The sequence below is a fragment of the Borostomias antarcticus genome (genome assembly GCF_949987555.1).
Source record: "Borostomias antarcticus genome assembly, chromosome: 3".
Classification (NCBI taxonomy): Eukaryota; Metazoa; Chordata; class Actinopteri; order Stomiiformes; family Stomiidae; genus Borostomias; species Borostomias antarcticus.
Genome location: NC_140236.1, coordinates 7,553,997 through 7,576,364, shown reverse-complemented (window position 1 = coordinate 7,576,364; position 22,368 = coordinate 7,553,997). Strand labels below are relative to the sequence as shown.

Here is a 22,368-nt window from a genome sequence, read left to right as displayed (position 1 = left end):
TCCTGAAAGTCATGGCATCTTTATTTCGTGACTTTCAGGAAGTAGTGGAGCTAGTGCACAGAGCCTATTGGAGAAGAACTGCTCGTGACCACATCCATGTTCCGACATTAATGGCCAATCAACGAACTGAACGATCTCACGTGTGTGGCTCCGCACATGTAGTTTGTTGTGTGATAGGTTTTTGCTATCGTTTGCGCCTGCCTCTTTTCAACATCTGCCAATGAATCTCGTCGTCAGGCTGTGTTGAAATTGTTCATTGAACATCGGAGCAGGATATTCTTATTCAAGAAATACCTTTTTCCCATACCTTAGACTGCGAGACCAACACTAAGCTTCAAGCTGTTTCAGAGGTAACATATCCCACTTTATTGCAAATTATTCTGCTAGTAGCATGTGAACTAATATTCTAGCGATACTTCAAATACTAGAAAAAGTTGGTGGGCTAATGTGTTTGAGAGATGAATACGATTATCATAGCTCATTCGGTTAAAACCAGTTATGACCTAGGGCCTGTGCTCTTACATCAGAATCAGCTTTATTGCCAGGTAGGAATTTGTTCTGGTCAGTTGGTGCATAACATTGATGGGTGGACAACATGTTTATATGTTTAACATTCCCTTGGCAGGTAGGTGGTAGTATAGGTAGGTAGGTAGGCAGGCAGGGAGAGAGGTAGGTAGGCTACTTTGTTAAAGGACTAGTTTGGTATTTAAGCATAAGCCCTCTAAGGCTATTTCCGATCATATAGACCTACGGCTAGGCTATATAAACATTAGACAGCACTCTTGAGAATTATTACTCATTGCTCATGTCACAGCTAAGTACAGTACACAATGGATCTCTATGGGATTATATATCCTATATGGTTAGCTAATGGTTCTCTAGCACTAATATTTCAAGAGTGCAAAGTCTCAACATTTTTATATGGACCATTGTATATGATGGTAAATAACCTTACAACTGGGCTTATGATGCTAAACACCAAGGGCTGGTGAAGGTATCTTACCATGTCCTTCTGTCTGTCTTTCAGTCTTTGAGTGTTATTCCCGTACATAATGCGTGTTGCGTGTTTGAGCTGTCAACATTCTCTGTCCATGACAGATGATGGAGGAGACCAGCTCTAAAACAGGGGTTCCTCACCCATATTGGCCCCGAGACCTGTCAATCCCAAACTATGTGCCCAATGACCGTTCCATGTCGGAGATCCTGGTGTTCCTGTTCTCTGTGTCGGGGGTGTTCCTGGTGGTAACCTGGGTGGTAACTGGGTGGGAGGGGGCTGGGGGCAGGTTGGGGGGCTGGAGACGTCTTGCCCTCTGCTGGTTCGCTGTGTGTGGCTTCATACACGGAGTCATCGAGGGCTGGTTCTCTCTCTACTACCACATCATCCCCGCGGACCAGAGCTTCTTGTCTCAGCTGTGTGAGTGAGATATTGGTTGTACTACACATACAGAAAAATACAACGTTCATGCATCATAACATATGTATTCAATTCTATTCTACAATAGCACACTGCTCACTTGAAATGTCTTTCATTACAAGTGAGATGTTAAAGTAGTAGTTTGGTATGTGATCATCAATAACCTTATAACAGGGCTATGATGCTAAATACCAATCTACTCATTTAAGACCTGACACTGCTGGTGGTCCACCAATGTTTCCCCTTTGCTTTCTCAACAGGGAAAGAGTACTCAAAAGGGGATAGCCGATATGCAATGTAAGTCTGCTTCTGTTCTTTCTTTTTTAACTTCGATATATAGGTACCTTATTGATTCCCGCGAGGGTACAGCAGCAGTATACAAGAAGCACAATCAAGACTAAGTACAAATTTACAAAGTATACAATAATTCCAAATAAGTGTATCAAGAAGATACTTATAGTCTCAGTAAGTGTCCTTTCCAAATCGCCTGTCTTCAAGCCTAATAAAAGAGCTTTGCTAAAGACGTGTGTTCTGCCCCCTCACATCCTCTCTTTCTCTCTCCAGAGCAGATAACTTCACCGTGTGTATGGAGACCGTTACGGCGTGGTTGTGGGGACCGCTCAGCTTCTGGACTGTGTTTGCCTTCCTGACCAACCGGCCTTACCGATTCGTCCTGCAGCTCATCGTCTCGCTGGGTAAGCTGTTTGTGAGTCTAGGGCATAGAAATATCTTTAATCACTCTCAGCTCGATCTGCCTTGCTTGTAGACTCAATTCATCCACTGTGTCAGCAACCAACCGTCTCCCCAGACTTCAGCTTTTAGTGCTCTACCTCTGCTGTGTTCTCTAACCCTGTAACCTGCTTCCAGGCCAGCTGTATGGGGCAGTGCTGTATTTCTACACCGAGCACAGGGACGGCTATGCCCACAGCGAGCTGGGTCATCCCGTCTACTTCTGGTTCTACTATGTCTTCCTGAACATGCTGTGGGTCATCATACCTCTGCTGCTGATCACAGACGCATGGAGACAGCTCTCTGTTGCCCAGGCCCACGCAGACACAAGCGGTGGACAGAAGAAGAAGGACTAACCGAGGAGAGGAGCAACAATAGACATCACTGGCAGACATAGAGGAGAAGATGAGAGGGGGCAGATGGGATTAGGTGTACATTTTGGGGGGTAAAGCCCAACATTGCCTATATTGTAACACTGTTGAACAAAGCTGTGATACGTTTGAACCTACCTGATTCTGTAAAATGTTTTGAAGATATGTGGTGTACATGTGGAGTTTGTGGTCATCTTATCTAGTGAAATTGTGCATGACAATGTGACTGTAATCTGCCTACCCAGAAGCTCTTCCTGTGACAAGAACATCTCACATTAACTCTTGAAAAAAACGTATCTACGTCAACTCTCACTTCACGGAAGTTTTTATTACATAAACGGCAAAGTAAATTAGTTTTTCATTTAGTTTGTTGGATAGGACTTGTTACTTTGGGGATAATAGAATAGGCCTACTGATGACAGTGCTTTGTTACCGATTTGTCACCATTACACAATCATTACCTGCCTGGCACAGTATAGCCACCATCGACTAGGCTACATGTTGCCATGTTGTGCGACCTGGCAATTATCACGTCTGCGTTCGTGATGCGTTTAACTTCGCAAGCCAGCGAACTATCGTTCTTTATGACCACGTGCGTCAAATCCCCTCCGAGGTGGTATGGGCAAACATACTTCAGTGCGTTTTACGCGTATTCAAACTCTTATAATATGGATAAAACGTAGATACGATGCTTGAATACATCAAATTTTAATGGAAACGTATTCATTTGTCCAAGCAACATTCTAGAGAAACAATATCCCATACTGCATCACACGCCGAAATAGCTCAGTTGGGAGAGCGTTAGACTGAAGATCTAAAGGTCCCTGGTTCGATCCCGGGTTTCGGCATTTTGCTGCCTCTACAACCCGAGACACGCTGGGCCGTACGCCTTCAGTATCTGCTTTAGCGAGGATCAATGAGGCGGTAGGTAGCGACATATAGTGGCCATATAATAATTACCTGTAATCACGTCCAGTAATGCAGGGGATTGGCTAGGCGTGAATGAAAAACAATTTTCACTACATTCAGGAACAAGCACTGAAACCAGCAGAGAAACAGTGTCCAAGAAAAATATGAATGATGTTAACACAATCTGAATTTGAGATTTTGACACCATTCATACCCATTTATTCTTTGGATTACATAATCATTTCCATACAGTCTGAATTGTCAGAATCCACACGGCCCCAACCAAACCACATAGCAGCGTGGTCCCTCTGATGGTTTCACTCAACCTGGTCTGAGGATATAGGCTTGAATTCATGTTTTTCATCACTGGTTAATTTGACGGATCATGGTTTGGAGACAGTGGCATTACACACACGCAAGACAATCGGACAGGTGAACTCAGCAGAAGCAGCAGAAACAGAAAAGCCTTTTGCTCAGGAGGGATGAGGAGACTTGGAAGGCACTCCTTCCTCCATATCTGCTTCTCCACCGTTTCGTCCAGCTCACGTGCAATTTGGTGTGGGTTTCCAGAGTATGCTCACTCTAGTTCAGGCTCAACAAAGGCCTTGACCAACCTCTATAGCTCTACATTCAGAAAAGTCTACCTTAACCCCGACCCCGGCTGAAAGAGAGGGCTTGTGGACTTCCGAGGGCTTTCACTCAAACACCAACTCTGGTCTCTGTCCCATCTCAGCTGAACATCTTGCTGAGTCTCTGTCCTAACTGGTTATTTGTCTCCCTCTCCCTGCTCCCCACATCCCTCAGTCCCCTCTGGGCAGCAGGGGAGTCTGGCTGCAGCTCCAGCAGCCTTTTGAAAGCCTTCCTGGCCTCCTCCAACTCGGCCACCTGCAGGCAGGCCTGGCCCAGCCGGTACCAGGCCTTGGCCCCGCCGGGCTCCAGCTGAGTCGCCTTAGCGGCGCTGGTCCTGGCCCGCTCCGGCTGGTGCAGTTTGAGCTGGCACAGGGAGAGGTTGGAGTAGAGTTCCGCTTTGACGGTTCTGTACTCCGTCTCCGTGGGGAGAGGAAGGTTTACGTCCGTGGACGGCTCTGACGTCTTATTACCGGTCTCCTCGTCTCTCTGCTCTTCTTCTTCCTCCTCCTCCTCCTTTATTTGTTCCATCTTTCTGTTTCTCTCCCGTGTGTGGTGTTGGAGGGTGATGAGCAGTTTGAGGGCGCGGCTGTAGCTGTCCGCTGCCCCCCACACGTCACCGCCCCTGAACCTGACTCCTCCCCTTTCCTTGTGTGACCTCACCCAGCACCACTTCTCACCCGGGGGGAATTCCCAGGACTCCCTTCCCGGGTTGAAAGCGTGCAGCTCCACAGTGAAGCACAGGGGCTGGTCTTTTGATCCTTCTCTCTCTCCTCCTTCATCCTCACTGGGCTGGGCTTCTGAGCCATGTCTTAGGGGGGTCAGTAACACCTAGAAGGCAGAAGGACACAAGTGCTGTTTGATTTTTAATTTAGATTTGAACAATCAAAGACAGTATCAGACATATGTTGGTTGTTAATACATTTTTGTTGTTGTTGTTGTTGTGTCGGTTTACCTCACACGTCTCTCCAGCTCTCATTCCCTCCACACAACCCTCTGTGATGTCACAATGGCCCTCCCCAAGCCTCAGCAACACCCAGTCGCCCAGCAGCACCTGCAGAGCAGAGTCCTGAGACCTTGCCATCGGTGTCGGCTGCGTCTCCGTCAGCTCCTTGATTGGCTGGCCAGGTGTGATTGACAGCTCCTGGTCTCCCTGGTGGGATGTGGGGCTCCCGGTTTCAGGATCCTTTTTCAGGCGGACTCTAACCCGACATAGAGAGCCCATCCGTGGGTAGTCACTAGACGACCATGCTAAAGGACAACAATCATGGATGTAAACACTTGAGCAAACATGTGGGTTGCATGTTCTAAACATGGGCTCAGGTTAGGTTTTATAATGAACAGCAGTCATAGTCAAACTACTTGATCTGAATAAAGACAAATCAGAATATTATATTTACCGCCATCGTCTCCAGAGTACTCTGATGGTGCAGACCCTCGCCCACTCTCTAGTGTCCGCCTGCACTGGACCTCCCAGAGGCCCTTGGGGCACACAGCCACCCAGGACGAGATGTCGTCCCCCTGCTTCTCTGCTGGGAGGCCAGGCTTCATCACTAGAAGGAAGACAGGAGAGGGCAGGGGGAGAAAACATGACGCATTTAGTCTCGAGTCTACAAATTAATAAGGGCCAGCACAGTCTAATCTTACGGCATCTGTAAGAATAGAATAGACGTGCTCGCTATTCTTACGGCAAGCGCCACTACATTGAATCAATACAAAAAGATGCCGTAAGAATAGTCACTACCAATTAAATTAGGTACCCATTAGTATTGGAGAACAACCAAGGACTAGTTTTAACGACCTTTAACTTAGTTGGGAGTATAGCTAGATCACTCCATGTGAAAGACAATCACTTGAGTTGTGGCGATGTGTGTCTATATTGTTAGCTACGTTTAAAAAAGGTGTGTTCGCTAGTTAGCCATTTCAGTTGATAGATGACAGCACACCACACCACACCACCGCTAGTGCTAGCTAGCTAACGTAGCTAACTAGGTTAGCACGCTTTGTGATAACATTCGTGTTTTAGTGCTTGCAGCAAAGTGTTGGCTTGCCGACGAATACTAAACATTGCACCATTCAAATCGTATACTTAAATCGTAGCTATAAAATTCTTACCTGAAAATAGCTCAATGCGCCGGGAGTACTTGGTGTAGACAGCTAGCAGGCTGGTGATGACCACGTGATCAGCAATGTTTTCTTCCGTGTTGTCCAGGAAGTGACTGTAGAAGGTTTTTTCTTGTTTCTAGATAATGATTTTAAAATAACATCTGTTGGATAAAAAATTGTTTTGGATGAACACAAAGTACACTCCACATTCTGTATTTTATGTTATACAAGGTAAAAACTAATTTTCTTCATAAATAAAATACACTGCATTACAATCTGACTACCCATTTCAACATTGTCTGAAAACTTAAATCAGGTTAAAACATGGCAGCTTTGATCATATAATGCATGTGTAGATTGTACAAACACAGTGTATGCATGTGTGAGTGTGTGTCCTAACCCCTCTCATTCAGACTGATGTATATTTCTGTGTTTGTGTTTGTTTGTATTTCTGTGGATGTGTGCATTTAGTGTGTGTAGTGGATGGTAACAGAGTCTGTCGACTCCGCTGGTCACCACCGCAAACACTAAACAAGCATGAACCTGTTATAGAATTTACATCTGGCCTATTCCAAACACCTTAAACCTTTGTTCTCTCTCTCCTTTTGTAATTCACCACCTCCCTCAACCGTTCACATAGACAGGGTGGCCTCCAGGAGGTCCACACACCTAGAAATGTCTACTCCAGAATAACCATCCTTTGTCCTTTTGTCTCCAAGAAATTGCCGCCTTTTCTCATGTCACATGTCTGTATTCTCGGCCACGCCTGCCATTTCATATGACGTACAATGGATTAGCCAATCACATCCTGGAAGCGCCGTACCTGTGTTTTGCTTGAATATAAAGCAGAGCAAGACCCAGGGGCTTCACTTCTCTGGATAAACCACTCTTGTTGCGTTGTCCAGAAAGTCCTTGCGCTCGTATGTTTCCTCAATAAACCAGACTTAACCTTTTGAGTGAATCTTGGTAAATCCTTTTTTGACTAGATCAGTTAAAATCCATTACAAACCCCAGTCCCAAATATATCCTATATTTCAGGGCAATCCCAAAAATGGGTCCCATTTTATAGGCTAGCTTTGCGGTCTGTTTTAACTGCTCTTAAACCATTCATCATAATAATAAAAAATGTTTGTGCCCTTAGAGACATCAAACAAAATTTGGTGATAATGTATGGCTTTTGTGTTAATATAATAGCAGTTAAAACAGACCGGCCAAATTAACACTAATTAGGGGGTGGGGGGCAACTAACACTGGAGAAAGGCTATGGAGCTGGCAGGGTAGATTCTGGTGCAACTGATTTGGACATTTACGTTCTCACCTACACCTCCTCTGGGTAGTGTAATTTACGTAATATGTTCAGTGTATGTGTGGAAGGAGTAATTGTGTGTGTATGTGTGTGTCGTGTGTCGCGCCGAGCAGGTGAGCAAACAAAGCCACCCAGACAGATCTCATGGACGGCAACCGACTGACTGAGAGCTCTGCGGCCGCCAATGCCACCGACCAAACGACATGCCGAGTCAACCGCGCCCCTCCTCCAGCACCACCTCCACCTACTCTGCCACCCAGTATGATGACGTCAACTCCACCCCTCCCACCTTCCCTCCACCACCTCTACCACACAGGGGTGGTGACCCCCCCCCAGACTCCAACTCCTCCTCCTCCACTACCAGAGATGGGAGACGGAGGACCCCCGCCAACCCCACCTTTACCTGGCATGCCTCCACCTCCCCCTCCCCCACATGGATGGCGTGGTGGTGGCCCAGAGTGGCCGATCTTTAGGGTGTGTGGCTGCCTGTCAAGAAGGAGCCCAAAGAGGTTGGCAACCCCCTGACCAATCACTACAGTCACATCCCAGAATAAAGGCTGGCCATTAGGCTTAATGAGTAATCAGACCCTGTGAGTGGAATATAGTCTTGCCTGTGTTTTTCCACAGATCTCTTCTCTTTTTAAATGGTAAGCCAATAGATCATCAGGAAAGGTGTGTTAATATTGTTGTTAATCTGTTAAAATGTTTCCCCTCTCTGTCCAGCTACAATGATGACTTGACGTCATGACGTTGACGATGCCGTGGTTCAGAACGGGGACAGGTCTAAGTTTGATGAGGAGGTGTTGAAACAACTTCTCAAGCTCCTGCCAGAACCAGGCCAGGTCCAGCCTGGCTTATGTGCGTGGCTGGCTTGTTTCTGTTCAGGACTGGTAGGACGGAAGCTAGTCATGCCACTGAAATAGCTGTGAATTGAAATGACATGAAATAATGTCTGATAAATTAAGATAGGTCTTGTCGCCTGGACACATCAGTTCCAATGCTTCCAATGCTAATCCTGCACAAGAGGAGCGAGATAGCCAGTTAGCTCATGAGCTCACAACAACTAGCAGCAGCTTCCATAACATTAATGGTAGCGGTCAGTGGCTAAAGCAGTTACACTGATGATTCCTGTAACATTAGCTATTTTGCTGCAATTGGTTCAACTTCTGTTTCTGGACAAAGGTAAGGGATAAACCCAGATAACACAAGGCTAGCGGACCTACAGTGGGTCCCCGATGGACGAGTTGGCGGACCTCCGGCGGAATATAACACAAAGCTAGTGGACCTACAGCCCACAGTTATACATAAGTTACAGATAATCCAGTTACATGAAAAATACAGGTTACAAAAGAAAAAGATGGAAGAGAATAGCTCCCAGTTCTCCAGCCTCTGACTTCTTCCACGCCTCTGTTGGAGGAAAGAAGAAGTTCTGACTTCCTCCATTCCTCTGTTGATGGAAAGAAGGTCTGACTTCCTCCATTCCTCTGTTGATGAAAAGACGGTCTGATTTCCTCCATTCCTCTGTTGATGGAAAGAATTCTTACTTCCTCCATTCCTCTGTTGATGGAAAGAATTCTTACTTCCTCCATTCCTCTGTTGATGGAAAGAATTCTTACCTCCTCCATTCCTCTGTTCAATCAATCAATCAAAGCTTTATTTATATAGCGCATTTCATACCCAGAGGCAACACAATGCGCTTTACAGAGAACAAGGGAGGTGGGCAGACATCCCACCCCTACATATTCCAGAGGGAAGCAAAAAACAGTAATCACCCGGGGGCCAGATAAGTGAGCTGTAAAAATTCTTCCCTGACCCCTCTCAACGAGGCGATCGAGCAAGCTCCTGGAGTATGTTTGTCTACCGGCTAAGAAAATTTACAGAGCAATAAATAACATTAAATTACATTTTCAGAGTAAGAGAGGCTAATAACATCATAGGAGAGACATGGCAAACATTGGTGTATGTCTGTGTGTGCATAAATGTGCCTGGGCCCAGATAGAGGCAGGGTCAGGGGTAGGATCGGGTAGGAAAAGGATACGGACCCGGGTTAGGGTGAGGGGAAGGGGATCTGAGCCCAGGACTGGTGTCTGTCAGTGTGTGTGTGAGTGTGCCTGGGTCCAGGTAGAGGCAGGGGTCAGGGGTAGGGTGGGGGTAGGAAGAGGATACGGACCCGGGTTAGGGTGAGGGGTACTGGGCCCAGGCCTAAAGCCGGAAGTGGACTGTTGTATGTCTGTGTGTACGTGTGTGTGTGTAACTAATTTGTTACGACATCTGCAGCAGACACAGGGGTATCTATCGGTCTCAGGGTGGTCTGCTGGTGACAGTGGGGCATCCACTGGACCTGGTTAGAAGATAGGAGGGAGAGAGAGAGGCACTAGGGAGAGGGGAGGCAGAACAGGGTTAGTAGCACACAGAGCCATATATAGAGCAATACATTACGTCAAACTACATTTTCAGAGCAAGAAAGGCTAAGAGCATCATGGGAGAGGTGTGGCAAACACTAATGTGTGTCTGTGTGTGTGTGCGTGCCTGGGCCCCGATAGAGGCAGGGGTTGGGGTAGGGTGGGGGGTAGGAAAAGGATACGGATCCGGGTTAGGGTGAGGGGAAGGGGATCTGAGCCCAGGACTGGTGTATGTCAGTGTGTGTGTGAGTGTGCCTGGGTCCAGGTAGAGGCAGGGGTCAGGGGTAGGGTGGGGGTAGGAAGAGGATACGGACCCGGGTTAGGGTGAGGGGTAGGGGGTACTGGGCCCAGGCCTAAAGCCGGAAGTGGACTGTTGTATGTCTGTGTGTGCGTGTGTGTGTGTTAACTAATTTGCTACGACATCTGCAGCAGACACAGGGGTATCTATCGGACTCAGGGTGGTCTACTGGTGACAGTGGGGCATCCACTGGACCTGGTTAGAAGATAGGAGGGAGAGAGAGAGGCACTAGGGAGAGGGGAGGCAGAACAGGGTTAGTAGCACACGGAGCCATATATAGAGCAATACAGTACGTCAAACTACATTTTCAGAGCAAGAAAGGCTAAGAGCATCATGGGAGAGGTGTGGCAAACACTAATGTGTGTCTGTGTGTGTGTGCGTGCCTGGGCCCCGATAGAGGCAGGGGTTGGGGTAGGGTGGGGGGTAGGAAAAGGATACGGACCCGGGTTAGGGTGAGGGGAAGGGGATCTGAGCCCAGGACTGGTGTATGTCAGTGTGTGTGTGAGTGTGCCTGGGTCCAGGTAGAGGCAGGGGTTGGGGTAGGGTGGGGGGTAGGAAAAGGATACGGACCCGGGTTAGGGTGAGGGGGAGGGGATCTGAGCCCAGGACTGGTGTATGTCTGTATGTGTGTGAGCGTGAGTGTAGGTGTGCCTGGGTCCAGTTAGAGGCAGGGGTCGGGGGTAGGGTTGGGGGTGGGAAAAGGATACGGACCCGGGGTAGGGTGAGGGGAAAGGGAACTGGGCCCAGGTCCAGACCTAAGCTGGATGTGGACTGGTGTGTGTCTGTGTGTACGTGTGTGTGTTAACTAAGTACTACAACATCCACAACTGACACGGGGGTATCTATTGTCTGCGGGCGACAGTGGGGCATCTACTGGACCAATGTATACAGAGGATTCACAGGTAGGTTTGAGGCTGCCTTTCTGTGTCTCAAGTTCCTAGCTAGTGATTGTAGGCTAGGTCGAAAAGGTATGTCTTGAGGTCTCGCTTGAAGACCTCCGTTGTTTCGGCCCTTCTTAGGCACTCCGGTAGGGTGTTCCAGAGGTTGAGGGCATAGAAACTAAAAGCTGCCTCTCCGTGTTTCTTGGTCCTGGCTTTTGGAACTGTTAAAAGTTCAGTACCTGAGGATCTGAGTGGTCTGTTGGGCATTTACTTAACAAGCATGTTTGAAATATATTCTGGTGAGTGATTGTGGAGAGATTTATAGACTAGTAGTAGTATTTTAAAGTCTATTCTAGAGTTGACTGGTAACCAGTGTAGTGATTTTAAGGCTGGTGTGATGTGTGCCCTTCGTCTAGTCTTAGTGAGGACTCGTGCTGCAGCATTCTGTATCATTTGTAGCTTAGAGATTGCTTTCTTTGGTAGGCCTGATAGTAGAGCATTGCAGTAGTCCAGCCTGCTTGTGATGAAAGCATGCATTAATCTTTCGGTGTCAGCCTGAGAGAGAAAGGGTTGCACCTTGGCAATGTTCCTTAGGTGGTAGAAAGAAGTCTTTGTAATATTCTTTATGTGGTTTTCGAAATTAAGATCTGAGTCAAGTATGACACCTAGGTTTTTAGCCTGGCAATTGGTGTCAATTTCCAGAGTTTTTAAGTGTGCAGCTAGTTTCTCTCTTTCAGCTTTTTCTCCAATGATCAGTACTTCTGTTTTGTCCTGGTTTAGTTGGAGGAAATTATGTGACATCCATACATTTATATCTGTAGTACACTTGACAAGGCAGTCAACCAAGCTGTAGTTACTGGGTGTTACAGAAATATAGAGTTGGGTATCATCTGCGTAGCTATGGTAGCTAATGTTGTGCCTCCTGATGACACTGCCAAGGGGCAGCATGTACAGGCTGAAGAGTAGAGGTCGTAGGATCGATCCTTGGGGCACCCCACAGGTCATTGGGATCTTTCCTGAGCTATAATCACAGAGGGCGACGAAGAAATCCCGACCGGTTAGATAGGTCTTAAGCCAATTTAGGACTGGACCAGAGAGGCCAACCCACTTTTCCAGTCTTTCGATGAGGATTGCATGATCTATAGTATCAAAGGCTGCACTCAGGTCCAGGAGGACGAGAACAGAAAGCTCTTTGGAGTCAGCATTAATTCTGAGGTCATTTACAACTTTGACTAATGCCGTCTCTGTGCTATGGTGGGCGCGAAAGCCGGACTGGAAAAGGTCAAGGGTACAACTTGTAGCTAGGAAATCATTAATCTGTTTGAAAACTATTTTTTCCAGAATTTTACTCAAAAAGGGAAGGTTGGAGATTGGTCTAAAATTGCTAAAAACTGAAGTGTCTAAGTTGTTTTTCTTCAGTACGGGTCTCACCAGAGCAGTTTTAAGTATTGGTGGGAAGATACCTGTAGATAGGGAGTCATTAACAATGGATAAAATGTCATAGGATACAGAGTCAAAAATTGTTTTGAAAAAATCGGTGGGGATGGGATCCAGCAGGCATGTGGAGGTTTTGAGTTTGGATACTACTTTCCTCAACATTTCTGTGTCAATCAGTGTAAACAGGCTCATATGTCCATTGCATGGAGGGAGAGGATCTGTAAACGGGATGCATGGCCTTTCCTGGGTGATATTTCTCCTAATATTCATAATCTTATCTCTGAAGTAAGCTGCAAATTCCTCACATTTGGAGGTAGAGAGCAGGTTATCAGGTGTTTTTACGGCAGGGTTTATTAGGCTATCAATTGTTGAGAAGAGCACTCTTGAATTATTTCGATTGATAGATATCAATTTTGAGAAGTGGTCTTTCCTTGCATTTCTTATTGCTTTATTAAAAGCAGAGATGTTCTTTGAGAATATTATGGTGGACCTGTAGCTCTGTTGATGGAAAGAATTCTTACTTCCTCCATTCCTCTGTTGATGGAAAGAATTCTTACTTCCTCCATTCCTCTGTTGATGGAAAGAAGTGCCTCTCCCTCCTCGCGAGCTGTTTTTTTTTTTAACCTCTTTCCAGGAGGGCAGGGTGTTGAAGTCACCTCTTTGGATGAACACAGTCCTTCTCTCCTCCCTGGGAGATTAACAATCCCTGCATTCAACAGTTTATCTCTCTCTCACCCACAGCAGGACATCACAGAATAAATGTCTAATTAACATCTTATTAAATATCCTACTTTAAGCATTACCTATATACTCAAACAGTTGATACATGGATACATTCTCCAATCATTACATTGTCATTACTGTCTCACACGTATACAAGGTTACATAATTGATCTTGACTAAGAACAGATACATGACTTATAAATGTCTACTTCTACTTTAAGTGATTACATTTCCAATAAATGATATTCAGCAGTGTTACTAATTGATTACATCTTCCACTTTTAAGCCTGTTATTCGCATCTTTACACACTAAATGCTGTTGTTGTTTCTCAGGCAGTCCTTCCAACACACTGACTGAGGGAACCCTGCCCACTCGGTCACCCCAGACACTGGGCTACCCACCTGCCCCCACCGGTGAAGGCCGTGTTTCTCTAGCACTCTCAGGGGCTGATTTGTGGGGTCCGTGGCGTGCACAGTGGTGTGGTGGCAAGACTCCGCCCCCCCGCGTCATATTGGGCCAGGGACTGTGGACCCCTCTATAAGCCCTTTATACACATTATTTGACCTTTCAATTCTCTTCACTTACATAAACAGACAGTGAGTGTGTGGTCTCTGAAATAATAAAGAAATATAATGTATAACTAACAGAAATACTTACACAAATAAACTAAATAGCTTAACTCAAATACTCATTGAATTGCTGAAACTGAACATGGAACAGTCTATCTAAGCCTGTTGCTGCCCACTGAACAAGGAACACAGTCTATCTAAGCCTGTTGCTGCCCTCCTGTGGTCGAAAACGGTAAATGCTCTTGTGGTAGCACACAGAACTGCAGGTTCTGGAACCACTGTCTATCTAAGCCTGTTGCTGCCCTCCTGTGGCCGAAAACGGTAAATGCTCTTGTGGTAACAACAGAACTGTTGGCAGAACAGAAGGCAGGAGCGTGGTAGTCGTACAGGCGTGGGTCAGGCAGGAGCATGGTAGTCATACAGCCGTGGGTCAGGCAGGAGCGGGGTTGTCGTACAGGTGAGGGTCAGGCAGGATCTGGATGCTAGGAAGACAGGGAGAACAGGGTAAGGTGAGGCTTAGGAATCTAGGCTACGGTAAGGCTGGAGCCGCTAATTAGACTACTAACTAGGTGAGTCAACGATCAGGCACAGAGGGCTGTGGGGACCGGCTTCTTATTGTGCGTTCGTTTGTGGTCGGACGTGGCAAGTCGCAAGTGGCAAAATACCTACCTCCGACCTGTGTGCATTCGAGCTATAGCGAATGATATGATGATGATATGATATGATATTGACGTCAGCCGGCAACTGGGGGCTGAGAAACATATCTGAATTTGCGACGAGGAAGTGCGAGTTCATGCAGCGTTTATTTAATCATTCCTAGTAGCAAGTCGCAATTTGCCACCTCCCAGTTATAAACGAACGCACCATTATCCTGCTGGCGATTGGCTGATCAGGACCAGGTGCGTTGAGGTGTGGGGGAGAGGCAATCAAGTTGATGCGCTTCAGGTGTGCGTCGGGGGCGTGTCCGGCTTGTGACCGCAGACGTACCCGCAGTTCCCGCTGCAGGCTCTGGGAGGTGCTGGGGGAAAGGGAGTCCGGCACTGGAGAGACGGGGACAGGCTTGGGACCAGAGTCAGAACCGGGGCTCGGGCCGGGGTCAGGGGGCTGAGGAGGTGGACAAGGCTGACACGGTGGTGCCGTGACAGGGACCTTGATAACGTATGGTGAATTGTCCAAGAGTGGTTCTAAAGAAGGCAATGTGGAGATCAGAAGAGTTTGGGGTCGGGTAGCTGTGGACTTGGTTGTTAGACAGAAATATATGACAGAAACTTGAAGGTAAAATATTAATTCTTTGTTGGAACACAAATAAGCGAATCTGATACACATTTATATCATACACATTCAAAATTGCAAGTTTTTGGAAAAGAGGCCCTGAGCTCGCAAGTGGTTCTGAAAATGTAACCATTCTAACAAATAATTTCTGTAATGTAAGAAGGTGTTTGAGGTTTGTTCTGTAAGTGCTTTAGTATTTGAGTTAGTCTATTTAGTTATTTGTGTAAGCATTTCTGTTAGTTCTATATTATATTTCTTTATTATTTCAGAGAATTGAAAGGTCAAATAATGCTTATTAAGGGTTTAAAAAGTAGTAATATTGTCACAATACTGAGGAAAGCTTGCGTGCAATGAGCAAGTATGCTCTCTTCTCCCTTAAGAAACTGGGCTCAGCATCATGATCATGATCACAAGTTTATACAGTTTACATATTTTTAAGCAATGGTAGTGTCTACTTTTCATTTCAGTGAGTCTAACAAAATTGATAATGCATGGGTTGAATTAGAATTTAGAACTTTAAGCATGCCTCGAATTAATGGGTACCTCAGAGCATGAAGGTGTTAGTCCCCTCCTCTCCCAACTTTCCTCTCCTTTTCTGTCACTGTGCCAATAAAGCAGAAATTTGTTTTTGAGCTAATATCTTCTTTATTCCTCTTAGGGGCTACGCAGAAAAACCCAGTCACGAGGGGATCCACTGAGGAGGCCCTGCAGCAGGAGGCTACCAAGTACCTGAAGGGGGCGTCAGACAGGGAGGGTGGCTGGAGGCAGCGCAAGAGGCTAGCAGAATCACTCCTAGCCCCACAGCAACTCAAAATACTGAACTACTTAGGAGTAAGTAAGTAAGTAAGTAAGCTTTATTTATATAGCGCTCTTCACAGCACGGATGCACAGAGTGCTTTACAGTAATAAATTAAAATGGCAATACAACACAAGACAAGATTAAAACGACACAGAACAGATAAAACAACAACATTGCGAGCAGCAAGGCGTTATAGATGGCCGAAGGCCTGCCTGAACATGTGTGTCTTAAGAAGTTTTTTGAACATGAGTTCAGTGGATGGCTCTCTCAGGGCCTGGGGAAGAGTGTTCCAGAGTCTTGGCGCCACCGCCTCAAATGCTCTGTCACCCTGAGTTTTTAGTCTGGTCCGGGGCACCGCCAGGAGCACATGGTTCCAAGGGCTTCAAGCCACTGGGCTGACTGTGATTTAAAACAAGTCCGCAAGTTTTTTTTTTTTTTTTTTCAAAAGAAATGTTTTGCAGATGAATAACTGTGTCAAACTGATTGCAGAAACTGGGTGACCAATTACAAGTCCCATTGATACTGTATACTAGACTTGTGCTTACTGTTATGTTTCTCTGTGTATGCAACTCTGTATTTTGTTTTCTGCTCCTCCTGTTCTCGGTCCCTCTCCCAGATTCCTGAGTGGATCCAGTTATAATTAATATAATTCAAAGCATTTTAATAAATATGAGCATTGTGATTTGTCATTTGTGTTTGTCACTGGATGTTATAGAATGTAAAGATGTGGTTACCTGGTGGTGCTATGTCAGTTATTGAATTAATGTGCAGTAACTGAACATTTGAAATACTCCTGTTTTGAAATTATACCTACAGTATATGTCTCAGTAATTACCCATTATATATTAGGCTATACTTTGCATGTATTTACCAGGTAAATGTTGAGTAATTTGGGGACTGTGAAAGGAAGGGTTACCCCAAAAATGTTCAGAGTAAGTTAATTTAACAATAGAAATCCATAAGCCTAGGGCCAATGGGCCTAGGATATAGCATTAAACTACCGGTGGAATGGTGGTGGAGCAATAGCGGGAGCATTTCGGATTACTAGCGGACGGCTGTCCCTGACGCTAATAATCCGCCAGAGGTCCACTTGCCATTCAATGTGCAAATGGCCAGCGGGTTCGGCCGGAGGTCCGCCAGCTCTTCCATCGGGGACCTTCAATAGGTCCGCTAGCCTTGTGTTATCTGGGTTTATCCTTTGTCCAGAAACAGATGTTGAACCAATTGCAGCAAAATAGCTAACGTTATAGGAATCATCAGTGTAACTGCTTTAGCCACTGACCGCTACCATTAACAACTGCTGCTAGTTGTTGTGAGCTCATGAGCTAACTGGCTATCCTGCTCTTATTGTGCTGGATTAGCATTGGAATCATTGGAACTGATGTGTCCAGGCGACAAGACCTATCTTAATTTATCAGACATTATTTCATGTCATTTCAATTCACAGCTATTTCAGTGGCATGACTAGCTTCCGTTCTACCAGTCCCTGAACAGAAATAAGCCAGCCACGCACATAAGCCAGGCTGGACCTGGCCTGGTTTTTGCCTGTACATATTTAGATTGAGAACTTGAAGTCCTTCCAGGGAGAGAAAGACAAGCTGGCCAACGTCGAGCGTTTCTACGTCTCACTCCTGGCTGTGCCATTGCCCCTCCCTCTCCCCCTCTTCTCCATTTCAGTTCGGAGACCACCTCGCAGCATGAGACTTATTCTGTCTATAGCGATGACATCTGCATACATAAACCGCACATTGTGCTTACTTGAATTGCCCTAGTCAGTTTCTCATAGTGTAATCTTTCTAGCGTCCTCACGCCATCCCCTCTCCTCCCCAACCCCTTTCCCTGCTCTCTCTACGGTTAGCAGTTGAGGACTGAGTGCATGTTTCTGTGTGAGGAGGAGGCCGCCTCAGTGCTGGACATGCTCAAGCCCAAGGCAGTGTTGGTGGAGGAGGCTTGCCTTAAGTCAACACTACCTTGCAAAAAATAGAAATGTAGTATGTTGGCATGATTAAAACATGTATTTTTTTGTAAAGGTTTTCAACATTCAAGGTGTAAGACAAATGTTAAATAAACACAGATATTAAACACAGGTCTAAATAAATAAATAAAAATAAAAATAATTTTAAAAATAAAAAGCTGTAAGTAAAAAATAGCTATTTTGGGGAAATCTTCCCAAGGACCCCCTGCAGGACGTTTTCGGATATCCAGGGGGCCGTGAAAACCCTTGTCCTGAAAATACCAGTGTTCCAGTGGTGGACCCCTCCTCAATATACATTTGTGTGTACAGTATAGCTACTGTAGCTGTGAGCTGCAATATGGTCTGGAGTCTACTTGTTCAACTTCAGAATAGCAACTGTGTGGACTCTTACATTCATTATAATTGTGGATAAATCATTTCACATACAGGGTGTGGATCATAAGATCATATTTAGGCTTGGAGGTCAGCTAGTCTACAGTAGATTTTTCCCGTAAAGACATTATTTCCATCTACTGTTGTCTACTCCAGGCCTCAGAGAGAACACTCAGTTTCTGTAGGCTCATCCTACATGTGGGGAAACTTTCTCAACTATGTACAGTATGGACCAAACATACACTGTCAGATGATATTCTACCCACCCGAGTGCTGTTGAGACTTAGAGACTGTTGATAGCATAGTGTGTATAGCCTTTCTGTTTGCTTCTAGGGAAATCACATGGGGAACGCTGAGGGCTTCAAGATCAGCTCACTGCTCAAATTGACTGAGACTAAGGCCAACAAGAGCTGAATCACACTGCTCCATCACATCCTGGAGGTATACTGTACTTATTGCTCATGATGTGCTATTTTGTTGTTGTTGTTATTGTTTACCATACCACAATGGAAATGGCTTATTTTGAATCCCCATGTCGTTATCAGGACTGCACCAACCAGACCTGCTGGAGCTCCCTGTCTGATGATATTGAGATGTGTCTCACACACGCTCCCTTTGCATTTTACAGACTTGTAATGTTTTTTTAAATATAAAATAGTTTTTCTTGCATCATTGAACAATTGACTTGCCTATAAAATAGACAATAACAATTGACTCTGTACAAAGATACAATTTAATAATGATTTGGGCATTACAGCAACAAGAAGATCAGAGAAGGTACAGAATAGATCAAGAGTAAAAATGATGGTTCAATGAAGGTTCGAGACGTAAAGAGAATGGGGGGGGGGGGGGGGGGGACTGTTTAACTTACTGTAAATGCATAATTATATTCTCCCTGGATAATTTGTAAAGGTATTTCACACCTGACTCCCCCGTGACATTCCATATCTGATTCTGAATCTGGGATGATGCGGCCTCACGTCATCATCCCAGGACCCAGGACCTCTTTATTAGCCACACAGTGACAACACAGTTACATACACGAGTGAGAGGTGAACACAGCACACATCACACACGCGCCTTCTTGAGGTGTCGCCAGTGGAAATTGTTCCCTGCATTTCATAGATTAATGTACTGTGTGCCCGTTCACATGTCATTGAACACTAACCCGACCTAAATAAAAATGCATCTTTCTCTTGAATTGGACCAAATTTAACAAATAAGTAGGTGTGAAAGGGCCTCTCTAAAATGAAAGTGATGTCATCAGAGGTCAGTCGACGGTTACAGTACATTGTCCTTTGAATTGGTGGCCAGATGTTTTTTTGAATAGGTGGCCAGGGCTCAGTAGGTAGAGCGGATCGTCCAATGATCGTAGGGGTCGGCGGTTTGAATCCCAACTTCTCCTGTCCACAAGTCAAAGTGTCGTTGGACAAGATCACTGAACCCCAAATTGCTGGCAGCTTGCATGGCAGTTGCTGCCATTGATGTGTGAATGAGAGGCCATTGTAAAGCGCTTTGGATAGCGCTATATAAGTGCTGTCCATTTACCATTTTTTTTAACCACCACCTTTCAAACAGTGACTCAACTACTGTTTGTATAGTATATTGCAGTCATCATAACCCACTATTTTCGATCTAGCTTAGCCAGAGCGTTCCTATCACTGTTCCTTTAGCAGGTGTGTGAGAATGAATGAATGGACTGGTCTGATTTTGAGTCAACATATTCATATTCTCTCCCAGTAGCCTACTTTCATAGTGGCCTTTCAATTTTACAGTAGCTAACATCATATCCCACTCTCTTATCTCAATTTTGTTGTTCCCTCTCTCTGCCTCTTCCTATCCTACTATACCTGATCTGGGAGGTCTGTTGTCAAATTAATTTGTTTAATATCCTTGTAATGTTCACCAAAGTTTACCAGTATATCACACGCATGCTTCATATTCAGCTTCAGTAATTCTCTCTCTTTTCCCTCTTTAAACGACCACTTGTCTGCACAGCTAACTACCATCATCTGCATCGGTCTGTCTAGTCATTTTAGATCCATGGTCACCTCAGGGCAGGAAAGGAACAGAAAGTTCTAGCTTCGGGCTGCTCACTTTCTAAGTTAAAAGCAAAGCTTTTGTTTCCCCTCTGAAAGACCTAATTTATGGGGGGGGGGCTTCATACACCCCAAGTGTAACCAACACCAGGGGGCTCTGTTCAGTCATGTTGATAAACACAGCACCGGTGGGACGGGGTAGACACTGTGTGTGGCAACACTGAACATCATGTTGAAGTGATTTTAATGAGACAAAGTAGTGGCTTGTTTCACATCAGTATAGCGCCCCAGGCAATGTTTGTTATAGGCTAGGACCAGACAAACACAGCTCACAGCACACAACAACATCAAATGTGATCCTATTATCTCTTTTTATGAATCAAAGGTCACTGCATACTGTGATGGCTGTTACACCAGTCGCACCTGGAATTCTTTAATGCCTGTTTTTTCCTACTTCTGATTGGGTGGTTGAAAAGAGCCAAGAGAAGGTTGTGCTCTGTTCGAGCACAAAACTCTGGGCAGTTGGGAGTGATGACATGGAATACGGAGATGATGGGGATGATGACCTAATGAGGATGACAAACGCCACCCTTCCCTCCACTTCACTGCCAGCATCCAGAGCGGGGAGATCCCCATCCTCTCTGTGAGCGTTAATCAAAATCAGAATCCGTTTTATTCATCAGGTAGTTTTTACACTCACCATCGAGGTCTGCAGATGGGCAGCAGCCAAACTCAACATGGGATGGCCGACCCACCAAAGAGACCAGGGAGTTGATGGGGACCTGAATGACAGGAAGAGGCTCCCTTCCCGCCTCCAGGCAGCTCATTCCATTAGGGCCCCAAAATAACCAAACATAACCCTGTTCACAACATTCGGGAGACCCTATCATGTCCTCTTTCTTTTATTATTCTGTTATTCTTTCTTTGAAAAGAGAGATGACGGTTGTGATTGGGGGTTAATGATTTCCTCTCCTCGCCTTTCCTTTATTTGATTATTTGATTAGTGTCTCAGTTGTCGCTGTCGCTTGTCAGTGTCGCTTCCTCCCTCACTTCCTCACGCTGGGTTGGGGTCTTGGGTCCGCTGACTTGCCAACGCACGATGACCACAACTACGCCCCCCAAGAAGCTAACAATTCGATGGCTCGGGTGGGTGGTATTGGATAGGGGAGTGAGTTTAACCAATTCGACTGGGTTACATTCTGTCTGTGGTGCAGTGTTATCATAGAAAGACAAGTTTGAGGGAGAAGGAGAAGATGTGATTGGCTCAGAGAGGCGAGGTGAGTGGAAGGTCAGACCTTCCAAACGGCACTTTAATGTCCCGGAACAAATCAGCTTGGACTGTGTGTGTGTGTTCATGTTCGTGAGTGTGCATGTGTTTGTGTGTGTGTTTGAGTGTGTGTGTGCATGCGTGTGCATGTGTGTGTGTGTGTGTGTGTGTATGTGTGTGTGTGTGTGTGTGTGTGTGTGTGCACGTCTCGACCTTGTTAGGATCAGCATGCCCTCCTCTCTTTTCACAGCATTTCGCCCCCAGCGCCTTGTGTGTCCTCTCCTCTGTCCGTTTTACAAGCCAGTCAGCCACAGACGGGGGGGGGGGGTGAGGTAGGCTGGTGGAGGTACTGTAGGTAGTGGAAGAGGAGGGGTAAATGTGGATTGACAGGTGGGAGATCTGGAGGCGGGTGGGGGGGCCGTAAGCTGAAGTGACAGCAGAGTTTGGGAGCAGGATCGTGTGCTGATCAGATACCTCTGGATGTCACTCTGGAACCGGGCTGTAGTCAGCAGTGAGCCTGGCTTTCCTAACTTTGAGTAACATCCAGTAGCTTTCCTAACTTCAACTTGAGTAGCATCCTTGTGAACTGTTTGTACATGCCTCCACAGTTTTGTACATGCACCACCCACTCCCAAGCCAATTACTAAGACACACTAAAATCATTAAAATGCCACTCACTGTCTCATAAAGCAGGCCTAGCTAAACCCAGAACCAGTCACAGCTCTACACAACCCACTGTGGAGGAGAGCAGGGAGGAGAGGAGAGAAAAATAGAACTGGTGGGAGGAGAGGTGAGAGGAATGGCTACTGTTAATTTACATTTCCTGGGTCCATACCTGGGCAAAACATCATCCTTGCACAATATTGCATGC

At 45.8% G+C, this 22,368-nt stretch overlaps 2 protein-coding genes across 2 annotated transcripts; one reads left to right on the top strand and one right to left on the bottom strand.

Annotated features, from left to right (window-relative positions):
• Positions 1–229: 229 nt before the first annotated feature.
• Positions 230–2,572, top strand: ebp (EBP cholestenol delta-isomerase). The gene is made up of 5 exons (XM_084436380.1): positions 230–350; positions 1,099–1,414; positions 1,675–1,711; positions 1,979–2,109; positions 2,282–2,572. Exons 2-5 carry the CDS (start codon positions 1,099–1,101, stop codon positions 2,497–2,499), a joined length of 702 nt encoding a protein of 233 aa, XP_084292506.1. The 5' UTR covers positions 230–350; the 3' UTR covers positions 2,500–2,572.
• A 972-nt stretch (positions 2,573–3,544) lies between these two features.
• On the bottom strand, positions 3,545–6,222 carry fkbpl (FKBP prolyl isomerase like). The gene is made up of 4 exons (XM_084462032.1): positions 6,166–6,222; positions 5,451–5,603; positions 5,006–5,301; positions 3,545–4,881 (listed from the first exon to the last, which is right to left on the bottom strand). Exons 2-4 carry the CDS (start codon positions 5,599–5,601, stop codon positions 4,153–4,155), a joined length of 1,176 nt encoding a protein of 391 aa, XP_084318158.1. The 5' UTR covers positions 5,602–5,603; positions 6,166–6,222; the 3' UTR covers positions 3,545–4,152.
• Between the last annotated feature and the right edge of the window lie 16,146 nt (positions 6,223–22,368).